The sequence below is a fragment of the Saimiri boliviensis genome, chromosome 1 (genome assembly GCF_048565385.1).
Source record: "Saimiri boliviensis isolate mSaiBol1 chromosome 1, mSaiBol1.pri, whole genome shotgun sequence".
Taxonomy (NCBI): Eukaryota; Metazoa; Chordata; class Mammalia; order Primates; family Cebidae; genus Saimiri; species Saimiri boliviensis.
In genome coordinates, this window is record NC_133449.1 from 79753871 (window position 1) to 79780722 (window position 26852).

Genomic DNA, 26852 nt, shown 5'->3' on the forward strand with positions numbered 1-26852 from the left:
TATATAAAGGATGCATGATGTTTTGATACATGTATACATTGTGAAATGAATACCACAATCAAGTTATGAACAAATCCATCACTTCACATAATTGCCATTTTTGTGTGTTGAAAATACTTAAGATCTACTCTCTTAGCAGATTTCAAGAAGACAATACAGTATTATTAGTCACCATGCTGTATATTAATCTCCAGAACTCATTCATCTTATTACTGAAGAAGTTTGTACCCTCTGACTAGCATCTCCCCATTTTCCCCAACTCTCATGCGAACAAATACTGTTCTACACTCTGCTTTCAGTTTAATTTTTTTTAGATTCGACATAAAAATGAGATCATATAGTATTTGTCCTGTGTCTAGATTATTTCACTTAGCATAATGTCCTGCAGATTCATCCACAATGTTGCAAATGTCAGGATTTCCTTCTATTTATGGCTGAATAATATTCCATTGTGTGTGTGTATACATGTATATACACACATATATGTAACATTGTAGTTACAAACCACACTTTATCCATTCACCTGCTGACACACACTTAGGTTGTGCCATATCTTGATTATTGGGTATAGTGTTGCAATGACCATGGGAGTGCAGATTCCTCTTTGACATCCTGGTTTTATTTCCCTTGGATACATAACAGGAAGTGAGGTTGCTGGTAGTTCTATTTTTAGCTAAGATATTATTGAAGGTTTTAGTGCCTCCTATATGCAAGGCATTTTAGGTATAAGAGTTTTTGCCCTGGGAGCCTCTGACGAATAAGCAAAATTTGATATAAGATATTCAATCCTCTGTGAAGGTTCCTGGAAGAGATGATGCCTCCTGGATCTGCTGTTATTTGGCTGAAATGGTTAGGCTGCCCTGCTGTGGGCACTTCTAACTACTAAACAAAATGATAACCAATTTATGGATAATTCTATTTCTAAGGAAACTCAAAATATTGTAAGAGTGAAGTGGGATGATAGTGAACACAGTGAAACTTTTTCTCAAAGATAAAAAGTAAATATAGAAAACATTCCGGACCTCCCTTATAATAGAAGGACACTATACAAGTGTGTGACATTTTCAGGAAAGTAGCTGTGCAAATGAGGTAGTTTTTATTCAATTTTCCATTGGAACTTCACACTGTTCTATAAAATCAAGAATACCTTTGGACTTCTAAAAATTAATAAACCAAAAATGTGCTTCTAATTAAGAATTTGTACTTCACTTTCCTCATATACAGAAAATAAACATAAAGAGAAGTTCATAGAATTATTTTGAGACTTAAAGCTTAGGAAAAAATTTTGTAAACTGTTGAATTCTGTACAAATCATACTACTACCAATAATAATATATTCAAACCTGGCTATGCTATAGGAGCCTCAGGTTTAAGGTGAATGAAGGAGTAAACTTTTATTGTCTGAAATGGAAGACAGCTTGAACATTTTAGCTCTGACGTCAGACTGCAGTTACTCTGCCTGAGTCAAGCATTTAGGAAGGGTGGGAGGGCTCATTATGCCCAAGTGTCTACACTATTACAATATAGTAACATATTATATGATTGCATATTGTATATATGATTCAGGCACCATAATAAGGTGGAAGTCATTGATAAGCTGGTAAAAGGATCTTCTGGGTGATGAAAAGTAGCTTATTCATGGGTCCAAATGGGGCCTTAGTAATGCTTCTTTCCAACTTGGCTTTAACATTCTTATCTGGGAATTCTAGAGCTTTAGCTCACTTCAGTAAGCATATTTACTGAAATATGGTTTCTTTCAGTGAATTTTGGACATGAAATCCCAGTGGGTGGCATAAAGAGGCTGTGGTGGACTTGATGAGAGAGTCTTCTAATTTGATAGGTGGTGCTAACTCAGGCGCCAGTGACTTCTAGTAAGAACTATTAGCAAGTGACTTCAGTTTCACATCCTTCATTTTGAGACAGGAAAATAACCCAAAAGATTTTTCATGAAAAAATATCAACATCACTACTCTCTTGACAAAAATTCATTTCCAATTTAACTCCAATAACAATATTTGACGACTTTTCTGTTCAGGTTTACAGAGAACAGTTCATAATGTCTAGTAAAATCCGGTATTGGGAAAAAAAGAAAAAAGCTTTTTCTTTTGCAAAAAAAGGTGATGTAAGTTTGGAGAGATTCTTATGGCAATGTGTTACCTTCTAATACCTAATCAAAACACGTTTTTCCTAAAAATATTGTATTTCCTTCTGTATAAGTTTTACTTGTTATTAGAAAAATAACATTTATAAGATGTAAACATTCATAACTTTTTTCCCTTGAATACTAAATGATGGTAACATTTTATTTATATATGTATACCTTTTCTGTTCCATGTCTTTCTTTAAAATATATTTGTCCAAAAAATGTACTAGTCCAGAGTTCATTCACTAGTCTGTTAAATATCTCTATAACTATTGAACTTCATATAACTATATTTATAACTTCATATAACTATATAACTTCATTTATAAAGTAACTTTTTGTTACTTTATAAATGGGTTCTGAAGAAATGATTTTAGTTACTGATAAGGGAATTCTGTCTGACTAAAAAGAAATTTGAGCCATGTGATTGATATGCATTTTGGAATGATTTTTGTTAAGGAAGCAATTTAATGTGGAAATTATTCTATATGTGCATCACTCAGGAGAACTGAGTACAGGATAGTTTATACTGTCATACTTTGCATTTGAACATTTTCAGGTTTGGTTTTTGTAGCATTGCAAAATTTGTAAACTTTAAAAATAAAAAGATACTTAAAGTTTAGCCTCATATGGTGAGCCCATATCTTATGCTATCATTAAAAATATATGTATGCACTTAAGAATACTAGAGAAATAAGTCATATATAAATATTGATCTGCTGCAAAATATATCACCTATCATCTTACTATCTATACGTCAAGGCTGATCACATTTGTGAACAAATTAGCAAAGGTCTTAAAAGTGTTATTTTTAAGTGTTTTTTTTAAAACTCATAATCAAAATTTTTTAATCAAAAGGAAGGAGTAAAATATTCTTGATGGAGGCTCATTGGAAAAAATGTTTTATATTCTATTCTCTACATATAAAAATGGTTTCACAACAAACACCCTTTGAATTTGATGAAACTGAATATTCTGGTGGATAATAAATTAGAATTTTATATCAGAGGATATGGCTATCAGTTTTTAGTATAGCTTCTTTTATATTTCAATTAAGTTTATGAAACTGGAAAACTACAAAAAGGGAAAAAATCTACTTAAATTAGCATAGATTAAGTGGTGACCATTATTGCAACAAAAATACTATGTCAAGGAAATGGCTCTTTGTTTTGTTGCAAAAGTGATAAAAACACAAAAGTCAATGAAACTGTTAAAATAAGTCTCAGTAATTACCAAGATCAAAATTCAGTGGCTTTTTATTAAACATGAACTTTTGTTCTGCCTTCTGCAATACGTAAATAGTGCTGACAATTGGTTTGTGAGGCACTTGCTACAATAAAATCTAATTGTATCATGAGAGAAAGGTGACAATCAGGAGATCATGAAAAAATTACATATTCTCACTGGTAGTTAATTAGCCATGCAAAACCTCCTCAAACAGATATTCTCTTCTATTAGGAATGATTACTATGCAGGCCTACAGATGTCAATACCACAGTCATTCAAATACTTCTTTTCCTACTAATTGAAGGTTGTAAAGCTCTGGTGCCAAGGTTTTGCTTCCAAAGAGCTAATTTATGACTAGAAGGATATTTTATGTCTTCAGTTGCAGCAGCTACAAAATTCAGCAAATCAGAACCATCTGTGCACTGATACTTGACTCACCATTCATCTAGCAGCCTATCAGTCACATTAGTTTGCATCCCGCATTCTTGGCTCATGAACACATGTGATGATCCAAAGTTCATAAGAAATATTAAAAATGAATGGCATCCTGACCCTACCTTATTGTACATGCATCAGGAAAAAGTGCCCTCTACACTTTATTTTTGCATACGGATGCTGGTCAAGGAAGACATGGAGGCTGAGTTGCCTGTCCTCTTATCTTGCTAATGGCAGCCTAAGATTTCCACCACCCAATTAAAAATGCTCGAAATCTTAATTCTTTTTTTTTTTTAAGTTGGTGTTGGTCTTTTGGAAGATGGCAGACTAAAAGAAGAGGTGTAACTTTAAAAAAATGATCTTTTTTAAAACCTGGATCTCTGGCATAAACTCTGTAATTTTCTGTAAACAGTTGTTTCCATGGATTGAAATATCAGCATATACAAATAATCTGGTTAAATCTAAGACTATTATCACCACCAAGTTATGGCCACATTGGTACGCAAAAACAGAGGACAATATCTAAAAACCTGAAGAAAAGAAGCAAATGATGGCTTTCATCAGTAACATCAGACTAGCTTCACCCTAGTCACATTTCTATGACAGTAGTGACTGCTTTATTTCTTTCATAGTACACAGTAGGCCATAGATCCTATTTTTCTCTATGAGACAACAGGTCAAAAGAACTTGGAACAAACTTTCTTGGTACTGAAATTAGGGGAAATGGGAGTTAAATTTAAGGAAGAAGAAACTTAGTTGTCAGACTTATTTTGAGACCTAAAACAACTTCATCCAATCGAAAAGTATCATAGGAGGTAATTATAGGATAGCAGGGATTATGTTACTTACTTTTTGACTATTTGGAGTATGCACATTTATACTCTGTCCTTTCGTGGAAAATTCCAGTGGTCCTAAAGGTATTCCATCAGGGTTCAAAATTTTCTTGAGCACTTGATAGTCTGGCTTTTCATCATATGCTAAACTATGAGCACATACCAAAAATTGGGCTATTTCACCTGTGAATTATCAAAGTTTTTACATGTCATTCACAATAGGCAAGAACAGGCAAGACTCCAATAATCTCAAAATCTTTCTGTTATCTCTGTCTTTTATACACTTATATGTCCTGAAGAAACTAAAAATGAACAATTCAATGAAAAGAACTTTAAATGATATTCAAAAATGACTGAAATATAGTGACCTGCAGAAGTGAAAAGATGAGACAAGATGGGAATGTTTTTAACATATCTTTGTTGATATGCTTACAATTCACTGATCTTATGAGAGGAAGTACATTTTAATAATATAGTGATTTTGATTTATGAGGTACAACTATTAAGGACTACATAAATAATACAATCGACCATACGTCATACTTTAAGAACTTCTAAGAATCTAGTTAAAGTGTTACTTATTATAAACCTCTTTACTTCTAAGAAAAAAACTGCAGATTTTAATTAAGGCTTTGATTTTGGGATTATAACAGTATAGTTAGAAAAGACCTTAAATTCCATGTTGTTAGTGAAGATTGACTTTAGAATGCATAAAACCTCCCTCATGTCCTCCACACCTAGCTAGCCTGGTACTCAGCATAGTCTTCTTGATTTTAGAGCAGTGCGATGAGGAGATGACAATTTTTATTTTTTCTCTAGTATAAAGAAATGTTCCCTTAAAACTAAACAGTAACTACCCTTTCCCCAAAAAGGTTAAGAACCTCCAACTTTTAAATACAAACAGAATTAGTAACCAACAGTTCCAAACGTCACTGCATTAAAATATTTGTAGTTTGCATTTCTATTTCATATTGAGGTTCAACCTAAGATTGGAATAGAAGTGGTGATAATTTCAAATACTATTTAAAAATTTCATTTGTTCACAGAGATGTTTAGATATGGCTTTCCCTTTCAAAAACATGTTACTGACTCAAACTCAACTACTTCTTACTTTCTCTCTTAGTTGCTTATATCCATGGTGGGAAAACCTGGGAAGCTTCATGGGTTGGCGGGAGTGACTTCCTGATCCTTCACTTTCCCTCCAGGCCTACCTCGATTCAAAAGGAAAACTGCAGAGGCACTGAGTTTCACTCCCTATAGGGAAAAATTCCAAAAGGAATAGTTAACATCCCTTTCTCCCTATGAAAGTTAGAGTGACCACTTTACACCATATAGTCCAGAGCTATTTTCTGGGAACATGAAGCTAACGTGATTAAAATGTGAATTATTGGCTCTGGGCTTTTCTTCCAGGACACGGTAGCAATTATGCAACCTATTTTTCTCATCTCTAATTTTTTATTTTTATCAAATTCTGTTATCTAGCATTTGGTTAACCAGATCTCTGTTAACTAGCAAGTGCTGCTATTTTATCACCATGTTTATAACTGATGCTTCATGCAGCCCCTTAACAGGGACTGGCAGGTATCCAATTCCTAAATGGATGATTAAAAAAAAAAAAAGATTAAATTATATTCACTATGCTTTAATGTAAATATTGTTGTTTTTCATCCTTTGAAGATTGGTAAGCCAAGTTTGGTACATATTTCCATTAATCAGAATATCCAAAATGAAGAAGAGAGTTGAATGTGTTGAGAACAAATCACTGTTACAAGACAATGGAAAACTCCTGGCACCCCACCAGCTGATAGCAGCTGTGCTGCAAAGCCTTCATGGGACTGGGGTTTGGATGAATGAGGTACCAGTGAGGTAAGAGAGGGGGAAAATAAAAAAGAGCCATTTCCATTATTAATTTATTATTACGAACCTGAAGCTTAGACTCTTGTGATATAATACTGGTTTAAATGTTAGTTTTTTAAGATTTGGATTTATTATATTAAGTACACTGTAAAATTTACTAGCATATTGCCAGAACTATAAAGCAAAATGCCTTTAGTATGAAATTATATTTTTGAATCATCTGCTTTTTAAGCCAGTGAAATATGAAGCATCATTACTATCAAGAGATAGAAACTTTTGAAGCTATTATTTTGCTTAGTTGGACATGCTGGAAACTTCTTGGCTGCTTTATTTCTTAAAATGTTTCAGTAATAAACTTTTGTACATAAGTTCCTTTCAGTTTCATGGTTGTGTTCTTCCTAAGCACAACCTCCTAATTTAAGAGATCTTCATGTAATATTAAAGTTTCAACATTTTGTGCTTTAGAAATAGAAATCTGCATTTTATAAATAATAGTATGGACTCAATAAAATGGTTTGTAGTGAGAAAAAAAACTGGGCATGCCTCCCATCTAGATTACTCATCTGACTCAAATCTTAACTCTAACAATAGAGTATGATAGAATATACACTGGTCCACAAGCATTTGGCTTGAACAATTCAGGGCATCTGGGCCTTTTCTTCTAATCCTAAACTGAGCAGGCATTTTCTCTGCAGGAGTGACAAGAAAGGTAAAAGAGATAAATAATTTTTTTTAAATGACATCTTCCCATCTTTCTTTCTTTCTGTCCAGTTGACTAAAACATAAACTGTATGACTTGGTAAAAATGACAATAAGGGCTAGATATGGTGGCTCAGCACTCTGGGAGGCTGAGGCGGGTGGATCATGAGGTCAGGAGTTTGAGGTTTAAGAACAGCCTGGCCAATATGGTGAAACCCTGTCTCCACTAAAAATACAAAAATTAGCCATGTGTGGTGGCAATGGCATGTGCCTATAGTCCCAGCTACTCAGGAGGCTGAGGCAGAAGAATCATTTGAACTCAGGAGGCAGAGGTTGCAGTGAGCCAAGTTCTCGTCACTGCACTCCAGCCTGGGTAACAGAGTGAAAAAAAAAAAAGCCAGTAAGAATATTAGCCAAAAAGAGATATTGCCATTTTGACCAAGTTATTCACAGTTATGAAAACAAATATTTCATCTTCCAACCCATCTTCCCCAATGAGGACCTCTCCTGCATGGCTCCCTCAATCAGAAGAAAAGTACTAAAGAAAGGGGAAAGCAGAAGACTCATGTGGGGACAGGCTTATAGGACTTGCAAAATGTAGGGGGGATGTAGAACTGGCTTATTCTTTCCTCTCCTACACAAATGAAAATGTTGGTTTCTAGTGAAAGAAAGGCTGTGAATATAAGTTTAAGATGACTTAACTCTACTTTTCAACCAGATGGAAACAGATGCTATTTGACCTTAGCTCTGGACAGCGTACATATCTACTTTCAGTGGTCAGCTCAAAAGCTAACTTTGAGATTGCCCAATGTAAACAGAAAACAAGATTCACTCTGATTATCTGTCTCTGAGAAAATGCAAGCCTGATAGTGGGCACTGGCTTTTTCTTTTAAGACAGTCCAACTCAGTTGTTAAATTTGTGTTGAATAATGTGTTGTATATGCACATAAAAATGAAAGGAATGTGGGTAATTCCTAGTTGACTTGCTATTTTATATAATATGTATTGATAACACTGTCAATTAAAAATTCCAAAAAGTTCTATACTAACTTGAAAGAGAAAACCATTTATGAAATATACCTCCAAATCCCAAAATCAAATGCCTTTGCTAATAAAAAGTTTTCCTTGCTGGCAGTTCAGTCAGCATAATTCAGGTCCAAACAGCATTCAAGTGTTTAATGATTTGGTTTTTTAAATGACTGATTAAAAGCAGTTTTTCCTTAGGTTAACTTTATCTTCTTTCAACAATATATAGAGGAACAAAACCAGAAAAGTTTTAACTCTAGAAATACCAGATACGGTTGACTATTAAACCTGTGCATGATTCTCAAAATAGATATCTTGAGAGAGAGAGAGAGAGAGAGGAGAGAGAGAGAGAGACAGACAGACACACACACACAGAGGGGAGAGAGAGAGAGAGAGAGAGAGAGAGAGAGACAGACAGACAGACAGACAGAGAGAGGGAGATGCACTAAGCAGAGCCTAAAACTCCACCTAAGTATCTTCTGAGGGTCTTGTGTTCTAATGTTAAAGATGATCTAAACTGCGTTTTTAGCAACCTATTTGCAACTGAAGTTTCCTCCTTTCTACCCTGATGGGAATAGGAGCCGGTGTGTTAAGCAAAAGCTACCAAATGAGAGCAACAAATGTGGTGACCTGTAAATCTTAAGAAAGTAAAAGTTACTATTTGACTTACAGCAACTGCTTCCAGAAGGAGCCCATTTAAGCACTGACTCAGGGAGCTCATCCAACAGACTAAAACAAAACAAAGTAATGCACAATGAATATGTTTTCAACCCTGTGACTATTCTGATTAGAAAACAAAACTGTAACTCTGTATTGGCAGGTCACCAAAATTGTGATTTTAAATGCTTTTTTTTTTTTTTGTTACCCAGCTAATAATAGATAGGAAAGTAAGCAGAAGTAGGGGGGAACCCTCAATACCCATAAACTAATTTTATACCGGTAACCTAGACTAACGTAGGGCCAGAAAGGTGTGATCCCTTTTCTTACCCACCATAAGGGTCACAGCCAACATTCCTGTAACAAAAGGCAGGTTATCAGGAGAAAGTATAACAAATTTATTTAATCAAAGTTTTATATGACACAGAAGACTTCAGAAATGAAGACCCAAAGAGCCAAGGAAGTTTATTTTTATGCTTAGGTTTGATGAAGAATAGACAGCTGTGTAGGAATGTGATGGGACAAAGGGTATGATCTAATGGTACTGAAGTGGGGTGGGGGAACCCAGTAAGTCTGTCCATATTCTTGATGTGTGTAGCATTTATTCCTCCTGGGGATGGGGCAGGACCCCTTTGAATGAGGGAATTCAAGGAAGAAGGAAGAGGGTGACCTTTCTACATTTAATGCCTTGTTTAGGGGACAGGGGGTTCTAGTTTCTGTAACCTGCTTTGGGGAAGAGGAATTCTGGTTTCTGTGACTCTCTTCTGGAGACGAGAAGGGATGAGACAAGTGGGCAGGAGAGGGTCAGAAAGAGGCCATACAGTCTCTTTCAGTTCAAAGGTTCTCAGTATGCCAAAGCACCACACTTTGTGGTATTGTTTTCTAAGCCCCAATGCTGAACAAGGTGGAATTATAGGAATTATAATATAAATGCTTTAACTCAAAGTTTATATATGCAGAAACACAGAAGTAGTAATATTTATCGTGATTTTTCTCAAAAACAACAATAAAAAATTCATGCAAACACTGTATCTGAAGTTTCAGGATTATCTTTTTCCTCAGGCATTTACCACTGGAGAGAAGTTAATTATTATATATGTGCATTGTTCTCCACTGGGCAATATTTTATGCTATCCCATGATTAAACAGGTTTGCAGGATGCTCAATTGTTAAGTGTAATGCAAATATTCCAAAATTTAAAAAAATCTGAAATCTGAAACACTTCTGGTCCCAAGCATTTCAAGTAAGAAATAACTCAACCTGTAAAAACATTCAACTAAAATTATTTTTATGTGTGAGCGAGTCACAACCTCTGGCATAGGCAGAATAACAATATATACATTGATCCAGAATCACACTATGTTGGGAAAATAAAAGGCATAGGGAGATGCAATGTCTTGGTTGGATATACAATCCCACCCTTACGGGGAATTTCAGTGTCATACCTTCTCAGCAAGTTGAATGAATTATGACTATGTACTACATAAATTATATAAATTTATACAGATTATATAAATTGTATAAATTACATAAATGCACTATATATAAATTATGATTATGTACTATAACAAGTTTGAAAATGTCTATGGTTTATCTGAATTATAAACTTCATAATATGATATTGGCTTTATAAGTCTATAGATTTACATTATTAATCAAGTCAAAATGAAGATATTAATATATATGAGTCTCCAAAATGTAAATAAAAGTTTGCCTGATTTATTAGCATATTTTATTATTTTACATGATACCCTATTATACACAAATATACATAAGTATATCATTATGGAGACCTACAATATATACATACATACATATATATATGTATATATGTGTGTGTGTGTGTATATATATAACTAAAGCAAGTCATATTAGTCTTATTTAAATAAAAACAGGCCGGGCGCGGTGGCTCAAGCCTGTAATCCCAGCACTTTGGGAGGCCAAGGCGGGTGGATCACGAGGTCAAGAGATCGAGACCATCCTGGTCAACACGGTGAAACCCCGTCTCTACTAAAAATACAAAAAGTTAGCTGGGCATGGTGGTGTGTGCCTGTAATCCCAGCTACTCAGGAGGCTGAGGCAGGAGAATTGCTTGAACCCAGGAGGTGGAGGTTGTGGTGAGCCGAGATCGTGCCATTGCACTCCTGCCTGGGTAACAAGAGCGAAACTCCGTCTCAAAAAAAAAAATAAATTAAAAAAATAAATAAATAAAAATAAAAACAAACATATAATCATTAGAATTAAAATGCTAGTTTTTAAAAAATAATATTACTTTATTACATTATTCTAATTAGGTAAAATTAAATACCAAACTGTTTATATATGCTCATCATGGTGTTTTGACCTGACCCATATTTTGAAAATATTACATGAGAATTAATATGGACACATCAATTACTGCAGTAAATAACTGATTTAGTACTAATATGGACTTACATAAATGTTTTAGTTTTGGGTAAGGGACTAGGATTATCAAGATTCCAAGTGGAGAAACATTTCATATACTATATGTCAGTATTTACAAATGTAATATGTATTTTTCTGAATCTGCTGGCTAATCTTTCTCATTATTAAGAACGGATGCCACACTGAATTCAAAGAGATTTCTATGAATCAGCTAATTTTCCCCTAGCTTTGTACTCTTCTGTTGTGATTGTCCTACTTAAAACTTAGCTTAGCTGATGCTTTTGCTATCTATGGATAACTACCAGTGAGCGTATCTTGGTATATAATGAAAAACTGGTTATTCTGTGCTCTCTGCAATTGACTTTTTCTTAGGCCTGATCAGTAGAGAACTGTACAATAGTAAAACACCCTGTTCTTAGTCTGACCTAATTATTATGCTAACTGAATCCAGGTAATAAAAACTGAATGTAGAATATTAAAAATGTTTATGTGGCTATAAGATTATCTCATATAAATAGCTCATGTAAAAACTGTTTGTTCTTTGAGAAACAAAACATATTCCCTCCAAGATAGAAATAAGAGGTACGTTGCTTTCACTTGAAAAATATAAGCCCTATTTGTCCCATTTCACACTGCTGTTTTACACAGTTAATATCAATCATACCAAGCTCAGACTACTTCAACATACTTGTACAGTGTTAATTTAAAATACTCTTCCTTGAAAAGACTACCACCTAGAATCTAAGCTTTGGAAAATACCACATAAAGAAACAGATATTTCACTTTATATTTTGCACTGTAATTCAAGTACATGCCTTTTTATAATGTTATCTTAATGGATTTTATGTGTTAGTTGTTTGGTTTTTTAAAACATATTTTTCAAACTAAAGAAATTTGCCTTGGTTGTCATGTTGGGTGAATGCCAATCTTCTCTGTGTCGTTAGCTCCCTTTAATGTATCCCTTCAGACCTGCTGCAGTAGATGATGAAATACTTGAAAATTTGTACTTTGTTTTAGCAGTCTGCACAGCCACAGGGTCCTTCAGGTTCTGATCCCAGGGAAGTTTCCCACACAACCACCGCAGCATGCAGTAGCCGAGGATCTCAACGTCACTTCGTCTGGACAGGGCTAGAGGAGTAAGCATTAGAGAGAAAGATGAGGGATAAGCAAGTCATTGAGAAATGGAGAAATCTTTGGGTGATCTACTACTGATGAAATATGAAAAAGCCAAATGGGCAAAGTGTTTTGTTTGTTCAGCTGGAATAAAACTTAAACGCCCAAGCATTTGGCCCCAGTCCACAGACAGGCAGCGACTGGATGCTGTTGAAAGTAAGGGTCAGTTTCCTCACCTCCTCCAACTTCATCTTTCCTTAGTCTGGCCTGTCACATGAACTTGATCCCCATGGCCTCTGACATGATCCAGACAACCCATAACCCGGCACCAACACTTTCTCAAAGAGCCAAGCAGTAAAACAAAGAAATAAATGTCTGCAGCTAAATTGCTAACATATGTTCCAGGAAGTCCATAGGGTCTGCGTTGGTCATGCAGAGACTCTCTGAGTGCAGACTAAACACTGATGGCCTTTCCTGTTCCACTCACACTAGCAGCATTTGAAATTGGAAGAATATGACGAAACTGCCATCTAGTGTGCAGTATTAAAAAACAGGTCTGTCTCAAGATTTTTCAATCACATGAAAATACAATAAAAATGTCTACTGCTTTGGATATAGGGTTCTACAATTTTATAAATATTATTTATGGATAGAAGCAGCAGCAAGCGAAAATTCTTGTCCCATATTGATATAAAAGTGAGGCAACGGCATTGGAGGTGGAGGTGGGGGGAGAGGTGGTGGGGAGTAGACTCTGAAGCCAAACAGAGGCTTTCAAAATTTAATATAAGATCGTTTTCCATAAAAAATACATTAAAAGCACATTTTCAGGCCCTTGAAAATATCATTTACATCAAGCTATTAAATGCTGTAGACTAATTTCATAATTTAACACATATTTGTAAGTGCCTTATATGAGAAGACGGATAATGAAACCTAGGAAACATCAAAACTGAACTTATTAACAAACCACTGAAATAATGATTCAAACATTAGCAAACACCCATAACATAAACCTATTTTGTAGTCATTCAAAATTGTTATAAAACAATAGGCTCGTATTTACATTTCTATCCTTACTCGGAGGTTCATCTGTGTAGGGATATATAATCTCCTAAGAGTCGTAGGTGGCTGTGAAAACTGCTGTAAACAGGTATCCTATTTTATTACCTTTTATGAAATAAACTCTGAAAAGTTACTCAGTGAACTTAGTTTTTAATTTGAAAAGTCACCCACTAAGAACAATGAGGCCAGCACATCGTAAGTACTTTTGGTTACCATGTTTAAGTTATTATAAAAGCAGAAGACATGATTAGCTCTTACACTCGATCTTAACTGCTATTAGCGTATTGGATTATTAAAGGCCCTTCAATCTAGCAGAATGCTACAGTCCCATGGGTGCCATTTACTTTCCGCACAAGCTTCAACAATGTCCTAATGCAAGACTTGGCTTTCATATTAAAATAAAAACACAATCTCTACCACACTGTTCTGTAGTGATTTCTTCAGTAATAAATCTCCCATTAATAATGGAATGGTTCCATTTGTACAGATGTGTTCACGAGTCCCTTTTCCATTATGGCAATTCCTGATTACCGTTACTTAAAAAAATTCATATCCTCTAATTTTCAAAAAATGATATTCTGGCACCTGTTTGGATGATATAAGCTACACACAAGAGGCCCTTTGAGGAACAACAATCAGAACTAAAATAGATTGAACCTTCCTAGCCATTTCCCCCTACCCCCCAACTGAGGGATTAATTGATATGAAGCTGTAAGTAATGACAAGTCATTTAGATTTCTGAAGCCAATCTTTCATAAACTGATCTTCATTTGAAATAGCCCTTTGAGAGTTAACTTTACTTCACTATTATAGTTTGGTCTTACCAATTAAAATACATTATCACATTTTTCAATCTTTTCTTTTTTGTACATATGTATTAACAACTATGGTTAGGTAAATGTTTTACCACTGTTCCTGTTAAGTCCTACATAAATGCATATAGTGATAAAAAGAACATCCAACAGTCACCCTTTCCTTTCCCCACATTGAAGAGTGAGGGACTAAAAATGTTTCTGAGTATATACCTCTATCTGAAATTCCCTCTCAGAAATACAAATTGAGAAGTCTGACTTGTTTGGTGAAGTTAAAATCTTAGACTTTCCCAATGATTGTCTTCTTTCCATCTACTGTACACAGAGGAGTAATTTTAATACCTGTTAAATTAATTAAAAACAAATATTCTAGACAATATTAGAATCTATGTGTGCATGTATAATTTACACAAAGAATTGATTATAGTCAGAGACTATTAATGTCTAACTATAAAAAAATCTTTTTTTAATTTGAAAGTTGCTTCTTTAATTATACAATTTTCAAACTCGTTTTAAAACATGTTAAGTGAAGCAGTAAATAGAGAGAGCTCTGGACTAGGAATGAGATTTAATTCTAGCCCTGCCACTAACATTTTACATTTTCAGCTCTAAAATCAGATGATACTGTGCAATGTATTTCTTTTTCATATATTTTCATTCATTTGAATAGAAAATACGTTATGCATTGTTTTGAGTCACATATTTGCACAATTTATTGTAATACATAGGGTTCTTCAGTGGCATTTGGTAATATGATTGACAATACATTTTCATATAGATGTCATAAAATGAAATGTTTACTTATTATTGCTTGAAACTGTAATGAGATTTAGTTATTTCTAACTTCCTTAAGTTAGTTTCTAAATATTATTTATTAATAGCATCTAACTTACATTGAACTTACTCATATGGAGCAATATACATCACTCTTGTTGAAAGCCTGTGGTATTCTCAATTGTTCAACATTTCTAAATTATCAAGTATTGCCAAAGCAAAAACAATTAGAAAGATACAAGCACAAGGGGATTTAAATTCTATTTAACTAGAAATAAAATTTTAGCAATGGCTGAGAATAGAATGCATAATTAAAAACAGTTGATGTGTTTTATGTAGAGCTGCTACTGTGCCTGGCACTCTACCTGCTTTTTATTATTTCATCTAATCTTTCAAACAATTTAAAATAAGTATTATTAGCTCTAATGACAACAATATGGAATCTCAGATAGGTTAAATAATTTGCTCAATATCACAGAGCAAAAATTAACAGAGCTCAGCATGATATCCAAGTCTTTCAGAAACCAAAGCTTGTGCTCAATCTAATAATTACTTTGCTGCTGGGCACAGTAGCTCATGCCTGTAATCCCAGCACTTTGGGAGGCTGAGGTGGACAGGTAACCTGAGGTCAAGAGTTCAAGACCAGCCTGGCCAACATGGTGAAAACCCATCTCTACTAAAAATACAAAAACTAGCCAGGCATGGTGGCACACACCTGTAATCCCAGCTACTTGGGATGCTGAGGCAGGAGAATTGCTTGAACCCAGGAGGTGAAGGTTGCAGTGAGCCGAGACTGCACCATTGTGCTCCAGCCTGGGCTACAAAGCAAGACTCCATATAAAAAATAATATTATTATTATTATTTTGCTTCCATCATTAGTTTTAATATTATTCAAATAACATTACATACACAACTTCCACAGTGAGGGAGGTGTTTGAAGCAGGCATGTAAACTTACAGCAATATGACACTCTGATACAAATATAGTTGTTTTGGCAAGGAATAAATAAGTGGAAGATCCTGAGATCTAAGCTGCATCACTGATGAAATGTTTCATGTTACTATCCTTTCATGAAACAATTTATTTCAATCCAATGCAGAAGGATCTCTAGTTAAAATATTTATTTATAAAGTGGTAAATGGACCTTTAAAACTGGTATAACAACAACAGATAAGTTAGCTTAGTGAACTCGTCCTTAAAGACAAACTGGAATAAAATTAACTGGCCCAATTCACCAAATGGACTGAAAGAGGAATTGGAGAAAAAGAAAAGTCTAAGTGTTAATTCCAAGATTAATCTCCTTATTTGCCTTAAGTTTTCTGTTTAGTTTTATTTCTTACATAAAGTAACATTATGGAGTATGAAAAAAGCAAGGTTTAGTAGGAAATAATAAAGTGAATTTGAAAATTTCTCCATCAAGCAGAGTTCAAATGCCCAAAATATTAATATATGTGCTAAGACAATAAGAAAGCAGAAAACATCTGAATAAGATGCTCACCTGACAAAGTGAATGGTGACTATCTGCAGAACAAACTTAAAGTTTATTCTTAGTTTTCCAAGTGATAACCTGTGTAACTCAGTATTTTGTCAATTGAGATGTGTAAAGATCCAGAATATTTTATAGTGAACATGACTTACTGTAATTTTGAAAAGGATATTAGGAAATATTAGGATGCAATGTGTCATATTTCAGATAAAATATTAAACCTAGGCCTCTCTTAGTTTTTCAGTACCTTTTAAATTTTAAGCCCCAGTTTTTTGTGTGTGAAACTTAGGAAAAGTCACTCAATAGAGCAAATGTATCTTAGACTTGGCCAATGTATATTCTTAAATTGACCAAAAGGCCAAGACATGTATCAAAACTTTAAAAGTCATGTTTAAATGTAAAAACTGGGTATATGCCATAGAGAATGAATAGACTTTACTACTGTTTATTTATATATTAACCAAAAATAATTTATAGCAGTCAAATTTACATCAAAGAAGAAATCAACAGTATATTATTCTGTTTACTAACAGATCTAAAAGGGCATATCAATATTTTGATGGTCCTTAATATTTTATAATTGGAAAATTGATTCCCTTTTTGGAATTATTGCTTAAGAATATAAGTATTGTGTGAACCACGTCATTTCCTCGAGTTTGTTAGCATGAAAATACATTCTCAGTTTATTTCACATAAATTTTGTAAGTTGGAGTGTTAGATTAGAGTGAAACGAAACCATGCAAAAAATAACACAAGACTTGGATTTCACATACCATAGCAATTGGCAAAAATAAAAAAAAAAAGTATGCAATATATTTATTTTTTGACACTGAATGTATTAGGTAAACAAATGGACATTTAAAATACAATTTAGATATCGTATTACATGGTCATCAAAGATGTCAAATTAAGATAGGTATTATAGACTCAATGCACAGGTCTGAAGTATTTAAAAAAGCTCAATATGTTAAATGCAGTATATCTCCAGAGAAATTAGGTATTGACTGCATGCCTCAGTGAGTAGAAAAATCTACAAAAATCTATACCACACATTGATTCAAATATTGCTTTTTAACATTATGAAGAAAGTAACAAATTTTAAAATAGTATATTTGACACAAATATAATTCTCTTTAATTATCAGGCAATAAGCCCAACTATGTCAATGTTTGTACATGTTAGTTTTTATGAATAATAAAAAAATTAATAATAGAAGAAATAAGACCAATGTATATTATTCTAACTTTATATTAAATGAAGCACTTTAGCCACTTAGAAAATACCTTTAGGTCATTCAAGAGAATTGAGTTTGGAAGAATAACCACAATTAAAAAAAAAAAAATACAGATATGCAGATATATAGGAGTTCCAGGAATAGTTATCCATTCATTCATCCGTCCATCCATCTCTATACATCTCCATGCATATCTTTTGGTTGGTAATAATAGCTATTTTTCCCCTTTAAACTACCCTCCTTTTATGTAAATTTTAATTAGAAAATGCTTAGATGAAATGGCTGATTGGCAGCTTATACAAGTTCCTTCATTATAAAAACTCAATCCATAGAAAAATGAGATTTAGCTTCAGTTTTTTAATAACTTGCTACAAAAAGTAGCACAGAACAGATAGTCTGATCAGTTTAATAGTTGTCTCCATTGAGTGGCTAACTCATAAGCCAGTTTTACATTGAAGCTTGAGTATTTCTCTTCAGTTCTCTTGGCTTGACCAGATATGGATAGACCTGACACTTGGCAAATGCTTTGGCACCTGGAAATTCTATATACTAGTAATAATTTTGTTTTGCTCTTTGTACTTTATTTTGCACTATTTTTCCTCAGTATTTATTTGATCTCATAGTTGGACTGAAAAACAGATTTTTCTGAGATTAAACTACATAGTGACTGTACTGAAAGTAAACACATGAATATTTATGAATCTGACCTGCATTTTCCCATAAGCTTCATGGCACTGTTTATTCTGGTTTCTAGATATGGCTAAATGATTATTTTCTAATAAAATCCTCAACTGAAATGTTTTACTTTGGAAAATTAAATGTAAAACAGAGGAGTAAACATATTCAAACATTTGAGGATATCAAATCTTGCAATTTATATCCCAGACTAAAACTTCACATTAAAATGTCAGCAAATATATATATGGGTGTATATGTCTATATATGTGTGTGTATATATGTGTACATATGTGCATATATATGTAATGTGTATATATCTACATATATATATACCAATATGCCTAGAATTTTAGTGTAAATCCTGTTTAAAATGTATTAAGAAAATCTACTATTTTATAGGAATCTGGTAGAACCCTTGATAAAAATGAATATCCATTCTATCATATAACTTTTCAGCAAATCCCAAAAATAGTTAATGTAGTTTCTTCTCTGAATATACCTCCCAGGGATGTAATACCATCTTTCTGTGATCATTCTCAGTTTGGTCTTCTTCCCAAAGACTGAAGGTGGTGAAATCTCACCAACACATTCAACGTGTATTAAGATTTTGGAATAAAAATATAAGTAGACTAAAAAATAAAAATGTGTTCAAATCTTTCAAGAGGACAGCACAATGAAAATGACACCACAAACAATGAAATTAATTGAAAAGGTCTTTCAGATTTACCACAGTCAAAACATTGACCATACCAACACGTAACAATTCTACTTCTCCTTCCACAATCACAGTGGTTTCTTAGCAATTCTAATATTCCAAACTAGATCACAGCAGTATTAGAGCTACCAGTTGAAAAAATGACTCAAACATAAGTTGGTATCATTATTAATATAACTGGACCAATGCTTAAGAACCTGTATGATGAATTTCCAGTTAAACCATTATCAAAAAAGTACTTACTGTTTTTAAAAATTCCATTAGGTATAATAGAATAAATCTGGCAAAGATGAAAAACAAAATCCACTGATAGTGAAGGAATTTTAGATTGGAAAAAAAAAAAAAAAAAAAAAACCACTAAGAGCATTTAATTCTTAAATTTCTTATTTAATTCTCACATTTCTTAATGTAATATATGCCCCAGATTATCTTTAAATGCTCACTAATTTATTAACAATGTGAGTACTGAAAAATCATACAACATTACAAAATTTCTGACTAAACACTCCTTTTCTAACCAAACTATACTTAAAAAATATAGTCATTTATTTTACTCTGATCAGGAATATAAAAGCTAATTTCCATTTCAGAAAATGCCACCTATGAATCTTTCTGAAAGGAAGAAGGTATACTTCCTTTACTTTTTCATTGTCCTACCTTAAGCCAGTATGGGTTCTAACGGTCTGCAAATGATCAGGACCCTCTACATTACATGGTCAATGGTCCTTTTAATAGAAAAGGCAATAATACACAGTTGTTTTCACCAACTAAAACTTGTTAGAAAGTATCAGTTTAGGGTAACAGTTCAACAACCATTAAGAGGTGAAAATAACTAACTGACTTTTAGTGAAAATGTGGTCCTTTCAGTTGTTTAAAAATTATTTGTTTGGTTTAGCATATTTGAAAATACTTTTATAAACAAAGTTTACAAAGAACATAATTTTGAAAGCCAAAGTTTTTCAATAATTACCATTTTTTCACTAGCATAACATTGGAATTGACTTTTTGTCTTGCTGACAGAGCAACTAAGAAAGTACAGTTGCATTGACCATATTGATTGTGAAGAAAGCAACCATCAGTGGGACTCAGCACCATATATTTTCAATATTGACCTCCTACTTCCTTTTCCATGGCTTTCTGGGTCGGCTATTGGATTTGGACTGCAGTGTAATAAACAGCTAAGGTTTAATTAATGGTAAATGAATACAAGACATAGGTTATGACTTTAACTAATTAGGGAATTGTTGAATTAAGTCTGCCTTGGAATGCAAGGCAGTACAATCAATATCCAATAAAAGGACTATGTATGTAATTTACCTGCAAATGTGTTTCCAATACCATCAAAATGAGTTTAAATAAGTAAGATATATGAAAGGCGACTGGGAGAGATTTCCACAAATTAACACTTTATAGTTTCAGAAAAGATATACTTATTGTTGAGAAATAGTATCTTCTAAAACTTTGGTAATGGTACAATGGAAAAACAGGAATAATTGTTCACATGTGCACTTTTTTTTTTCTTGAGACAAGGCCTTGCACTTGTTGCCCAAGTTGGAGAGCAGAGGCATGATTACGGCTCACTGCAGCCTCAACCTTGTAGGCTGAAGCAATCCTCCCACTTCAGACTCACGAGCAGCTGCGACCACAGGCAAGTGTTACTCCTTTTACATTTTTTTTGTAGAGATGGGGTTTCACCATGCTGGCCAAACCTGGTCTTCAACTCCTGGCTCAAGCGATCTTCCTGCCTCAGCTTCCCAAAGTGCTGGGATTATAGGCATGAGCCACTGTGCCTGGCCAATGCACAACTTTACCAAATCTGTAATATACACTTCAGTATAGATATTCAGTGCTGACCTCCAAGTCTAACCTATACAAACTAGTGGTTTTCTGGCCAAAATGAGCATCAAGTTTTGCTTATTTGACACATTTTTGCTCCTTCATCACTTGTCATAGTCTATATTTTTTTCCACTGTTAGAAGAAATATTCATTGGCATAACAGGAATTCACTACTTTTGATAAAAGTCTCACCAGTGCTCTTATGCTTCAAACTGACTATGCAAAGGTCATTTCATGCAGCCTCATTACCCTTGACTCTAATCATTCTTCTGAAATAAAAATAAGAAAAAGAAAAAAGAAACCCACCTACTCCCCTGTGGGCATCCAAGCTGGTAAACTCTATTGTCCCATTATGGCCTTTTCTAGGATTTTCCTGATACTGTTTGTGGCTCCCATTGGGACAATATCTGTAGCAAAGTCCATAATCTGCAAGATAAACCTGGAAGACAAGCACAGACAAATGAATAATGTCTTTGTCCTCTGAAAATATAACCTTTATAATTAAGTCTTAAGAAACTGATAGGTTAAGAACAGCCTCAGATCTACATTTTATTAAACCAAATGGTGCCTTAGGATAAAATACGTACAACTGGGGGCCATAACAAATTTTCAACTTAAATCCTTTCTTCACCATTGGCATATCTTATTTCTGAGCTGACTTAGATTTTTAATCTTTTTATTTTGCTCCTAAATTCCCTTCCCTCCAGGTGGGTATCTAGACATCATAAACCACAATATGTCTTTTTATCTGTATTCACACAGTTGAGGAGGCTTTGCTTTTTCCTGTAACCCCTCCCTGAAACATAAAACTATTTCAAGCAAGAAGAGAAGATAAGAGCAACCATTCTAAAAGTATAAAGTTGATTCTTGAATATGGGTTTGAACTGCACAGGTCCACTTATACGTGGATTTTCTGCTGCGTCTGCCATACCTGAGATGGCAAGACCAACCCCTCCCTCCTCAGCGTACTCAACGTGAAGATGACGAAGACCTTCATGATGATCTACTTCCACTTAATATACAGTAAACATATTTTCTCTTTCTTTTGATATTGTTTCTTTTCTTTAGCTTACTTTATTGTAAGAATACAGTATGTATAATAAACATAACTACAAAATAAGTATTTTTCGACTGTTTATGCTATCAGGAAGACTTTCTGGAAAACAGTAGACTATTAGTAAAGTTTTTGGAAAGTCAAAAATTAAAACTATGCAAATTTCTGACTGAGCAGGAGAGTGGGGTTCAGCACCCTTAACGCTGGCATGTCATAGGTCAACTGTAAACCTAATGTTATGAGTCTCCATTAACAGGAAACATAATGATAGTGAAGAGACTGTAAGAGCTAATGACTCAACCAAAACACAAAAAACACCATCATGTTATCATCTGTATTTATGAATAGAACATGGATGCAGAACTTTTGACCTTTCACACGAATCCATATCATCACTGTTACCTTTCTAAGTCAGTTAGGATCGCACACAGGGCCTCCAAACAGAATACAGATTGTTAAAAGTCAGATGGCAATTCAAGTGAATTTACCTCAGATTACTTTTGGAGGGAGAAGAAAGGGGGAGAAGTAGTTTTACAGACAGAACATACATTGAATGGAGAAGTGTTTTGACTAGACATTTACTGTGACGTGTAGTCAGAAAATAGCAGTTTCCAACTATGATTACCATTCCCCCTCCCCAGAAAAAGAAAGCAGTTTCGACTTTGAAAATATATCATTTCACATACGTTTCTTTAAAACTAAAGGATTTAGGCTGTGTTTCATAATGCAGCTTCAAGACAATAGAGTATTTACAATATAATCTGCACTTTAAAATAGATCTATTAAAAGGAAAGTCTGCATTTGAATTTTAGTTTAAGTTTTTGGTTTTAGGATAGACTCAGTAAGAGATATTTTAAACTTTAAAATATAAACAGCACAGAGATGTGTTGGAGTAACTTGCAAGGCTGTCTGAAAACAAATATTTCACTTTGTCTCTCTCTCCCACAGATGCTGTTTCTTAACATGGCCTCAGAAGTAACTGATCTCTCTGCCCTAACTCAACTAGACACATCAGGATCAAATATGGAACAGGTTGCTTGCTTTCACCGCTTCTGATGCATTTTTGTCTTTATTCCAAGAACTACACAGGCTTCACATTACAAAGCAGATATCCCAAAATGGGACATATTGATAATTACACAAATGATATTGTATTTTAATACACTAGTTTACTATTTTTAAAAAAAGAGCTATTAAGAAGCTTTTTATGTACTCACCAGCACAAAGAAATAAGACTTGAATTTTATGAGGTGACTACTATGTGCCAAGCAGTATGCTAAGCGCCTTACATCTGCTGATCCCTTAAGTCCGATTGTGTCCATTTTATTTATACGGAAACAGAAGTTTAGTGAGGTTATGGGGCTTGTGTAGTAAAATGAAGTCAGGTATCTATGGCAATTGTGACTCTAGAGCTTTTATTCTCAATCACTGTCAAAGGGAAATAGTACCAAACAAGTTAAAAACCTAAGAAAGACTTCATTCAAATCTACTGCAATAGGAGAGGCACAAGTGTAATAGGGAAGAGAGTTTGAACTAAACTTCAGTGAAACAAAAGGTGGAAGTTTTAAAAAGCATTGGGGTGACATAGTAGAAAAGTACCAGAGGATGTTATAGTGAGGCTGGTCAATGTGATCATGCTATCTACGCTTGCTAATTGGTGCTAAGGCTCCTACCTCCCACAATGACTAATATCCTGCAAAAGAATCACCATCTTGGGTTATACAACTGGCAGGTGGATGACAGAAAACTTACATCTCAAAGGGAAAGAAAAGAATTTACAATTTCAAGTATTCTTAAGTTAATGCTCTAAGAAAGAGAGGTCAGGGGCCTGCAGTCAGGAAGAAGCCTATCAAGTGGTATCAAGCTAAGGGGAATATTAAGGGTATCTTTGTCATCACTAAGCTACAGGCCTCTGGGTTGTGCTAGGTTGCTCAAACTTTGAAGGGCAGTATAGGATTTACATTTAATATAAAGATAAAAACCTGGCCAGGCATGGTAGCTCATGCCTGTAATCCCACCACTTTGGGAGGCCAAAGTGGGCAGATCACTTGAGATCAGGAGTTTGAGACAAGCCTGGCTATTGTGGTGAAACCCTGTCTCTACTAAAAATACAAAAATTAGCCAGGTGTGGTGGCACACATCTGTAATCTGAGCTACTCGGGATGCTGAGGCAGGAGAATCACTTGAACCCGGAAGGCAGAGACTGAGTGAACCAAGATTGTGCTACTGCACTCCAGCCTGGGCAACAGAGCAAGATTCTGTCTCATAAAGGAAAAAAAAAAAAAAAAAGACAAAAAGCTAACAATACAACAAAGAAGGTATACATTAGCTATCTGCTATTTCAGTCCATAAGTATTTCAGACCTAAGAACAATTTAGAACATGCATGAGTACAACCTTGAGGAGCATGATTTCTAAGAAAGTAATCTCTCCAACACTACGACTTACTGTTTTCCAACCAACAAGAAATGTCATGGTAGTCCTAATAGGAAGTTACAGGAATAATTCAAATGTTCACTAAAAGCAATTGAACAAAACAGTGGAGTTAAGACTCCTTTAGCAAAATGAACAACCATCCATCCCCACTCTCAACCTTCATATACATCTTTTTTTCCTAGTTTGGACTTTTACCCACCAGCTTAGCATAGGGTTCAAAATATTTACATAAATATAAAAGAATATAAATATCCTTCAGGAAATTCTAGGAAATATTCTCTAAGACTCTCATAAAAGTTTTCCCACCAGTATATGTTAATGTATTTTTAAAATATAGATTATGGGGTACTACCAAAGAGATCTCAGAGTGACTGCTTTTGGTGAGCAGAAACTATATGTAAGAAGTCAAGTCAAGTAAATAAACTGTCCGAAATTATCAAAATGTTGACAAATTAATCTGACTTGTTGGGGCTCATAAAATAATATTCCAAATTTAAGGCACCTTGGCATGCTAAGAACTTTGAATGAAAGGAAACTGAAAGGCCTCAGAAACAAGGCTCAGAACCAAGGTCTCCACTTCTCCTGCTCCCAGTCTCTACCATCCTCTTTCTTTCGGGACGCAGTAGGAGGGGCTCTCTCTGAAGTTCCATCATCTGATTAAGGGAAGTTCTTCCAGAAGAAATGCAACTGTCTTAAAACTCCTTCCCTAGGAATCTCATCAAATAACCAGAGAAGATTAGTCACCAAAGAAAAGATTAAAAGTCATAACCATAGCCAGACATGTTTTTCTTCTATTCTTCTGAGGGTAGTTCTGAGAGATTACCTAAGAGGAAACTTGTGTTTATAGCAGAGTTCTACCCCTCAGCTTCCCACAATTTGCAGTAATGTCCCCCAGAGCTCAGTACAACTTTGTCCTAGGCCAACAGTCTGTTGTTTGGGCTCATTCATTTCCCTCAAAAGCCATTTGCTTCTAAAACTGCATATACTTCCCCACTTCCTTCTTCCATATGAAAAGGGTATTTAAGCCTCAACCATCTGGACCTTCTTTGAGTCTCATATTTTCAGGACTCCTGTGTCCATGCACACAATAGATTTGTAGGCTTTTTTTTTTTTTTCCTGTTACTATGCTGTCATGTCATCCCAGTGACCCTTCAGAGAGAGTGGAAGAGAAGTTTCCTATCCAGCCTCACAGACTGCAATTAGGTCACACTGAGAGTTCTACTAAGACAAATTGCTAGATACACAGTCTAAAATTTTGCTAGAACAAAGAAGGTATTGGGGAGGGGAATCTAGAAAATATTATCAAATAAGGAAAGGAATGGAAGAAATGAAGCAATATGCTTTGAGGTTCCATTATCTAATAATCATCGGACAAAGTACTTTTCTCAAATTATTTCATTGAATCCAGACAACCACATCCACCCTGGTAGCACTGGTTTTATTTTACATATGAATAAGAAAGCTGAGCATTCCAGCAGTTAACTAACTTGCCCAAGTCACAGAGCTAGTAAAGGATGAAAGCAGGACTTGAATTCTTGCCTATACGACTTCCAAATTCTGTTATCTTTTTAAAAAATACAATATAGAATTAGGGGTTCTGTTAACTCTGAAATTATGTTGAAGTAAAAAATGAGTTTATGTAGAACTAAATCTACAGTAGGGGTCACAGTCTTGGTCCTATTTTTATATACCCTAAAGCTAAGAATAATTTTTACATTTTTATAGAATTGTAAAGGGAAAGAGAAAGAGAAGCAAATGCAACAGAGAACCATATGTGACCCACAGAACTCATAAAAGCCTAAAATATTTGCTATCTGGCTCTTTACAGAAAAAGTTGCCAACCTCTAATCTAAAATAAAACTTGTTTCAGTTCAACTTTTTAAAAATATATTACATTTTTCTGTGAAATCAAAAACTACTGGCTAATATTTTTCATTTTAATTGTAAATATATATAGTACCCCTAGTTTTAAACAAGCCTGTCTAGAAAACTCAAGATTCATACCAGGATTATCTGTATTATAGTAAGACTAGCCATAGGAATATATAAATAAGTTATTCCCAAATGCATTTATTTTTTATTTCTTTAATATAGAAATGGGGTCTCACTTTGTTGCCCAGGCTGGTCTTGAACTTCTGGGCTCAAGCAATCCTCTTGCTTAAGCCTCCCAAAGTGCTGCTTTATAGGCGTGAGCTGGTGTGCCCAGCCTCTCTCATGTATTTCAAATGACTTTCCTTTTATGCACTTTTTCTGAATGTAGCAATGATTTCCCTTCTCCATGAGTACAAGGGACAGCCCTACCTGCTTTCTTTCGCCTTGATACTGAGATTTTTCTATTACACTGTATTGACTCTCACATGGTACTCGT

At 34.4% G+C, this 26852-nt stretch overlaps 1 protein-coding gene across 9 annotated transcripts in view; it reads right to left on the reverse strand.

Annotated features, from left to right (window-relative positions):
* The window catches only part of VRK2 (VRK serine/threonine kinase 2), a 103080-nt gene that overhangs the window by 14567 nt on the left and 61661 nt on the right, over window positions 1-26852 (reverse strand). For all 9 annotated transcript variants that reach the window (XM_010333577.3, XM_074399758.1, XM_074399744.1 and 6 more), the window contains 4 exons: window positions 21302-21434; window positions 12291-12411; window positions 8891-8949; window positions 4655-4821 (listed from right to left, as the gene is read on the reverse strand). In XM_010333577.3, the coding sequence (XP_010331879.3) occupies window positions 4655-4821; window positions 8891-8949; window positions 12291-12411; window positions 21302-21434 (480 nt within the window). The remainder of the gene's footprint in view (window positions 1-4654; window positions 4822-8890; window positions 8950-12290; window positions 12412-21301; window positions 21435-26852) is intronic.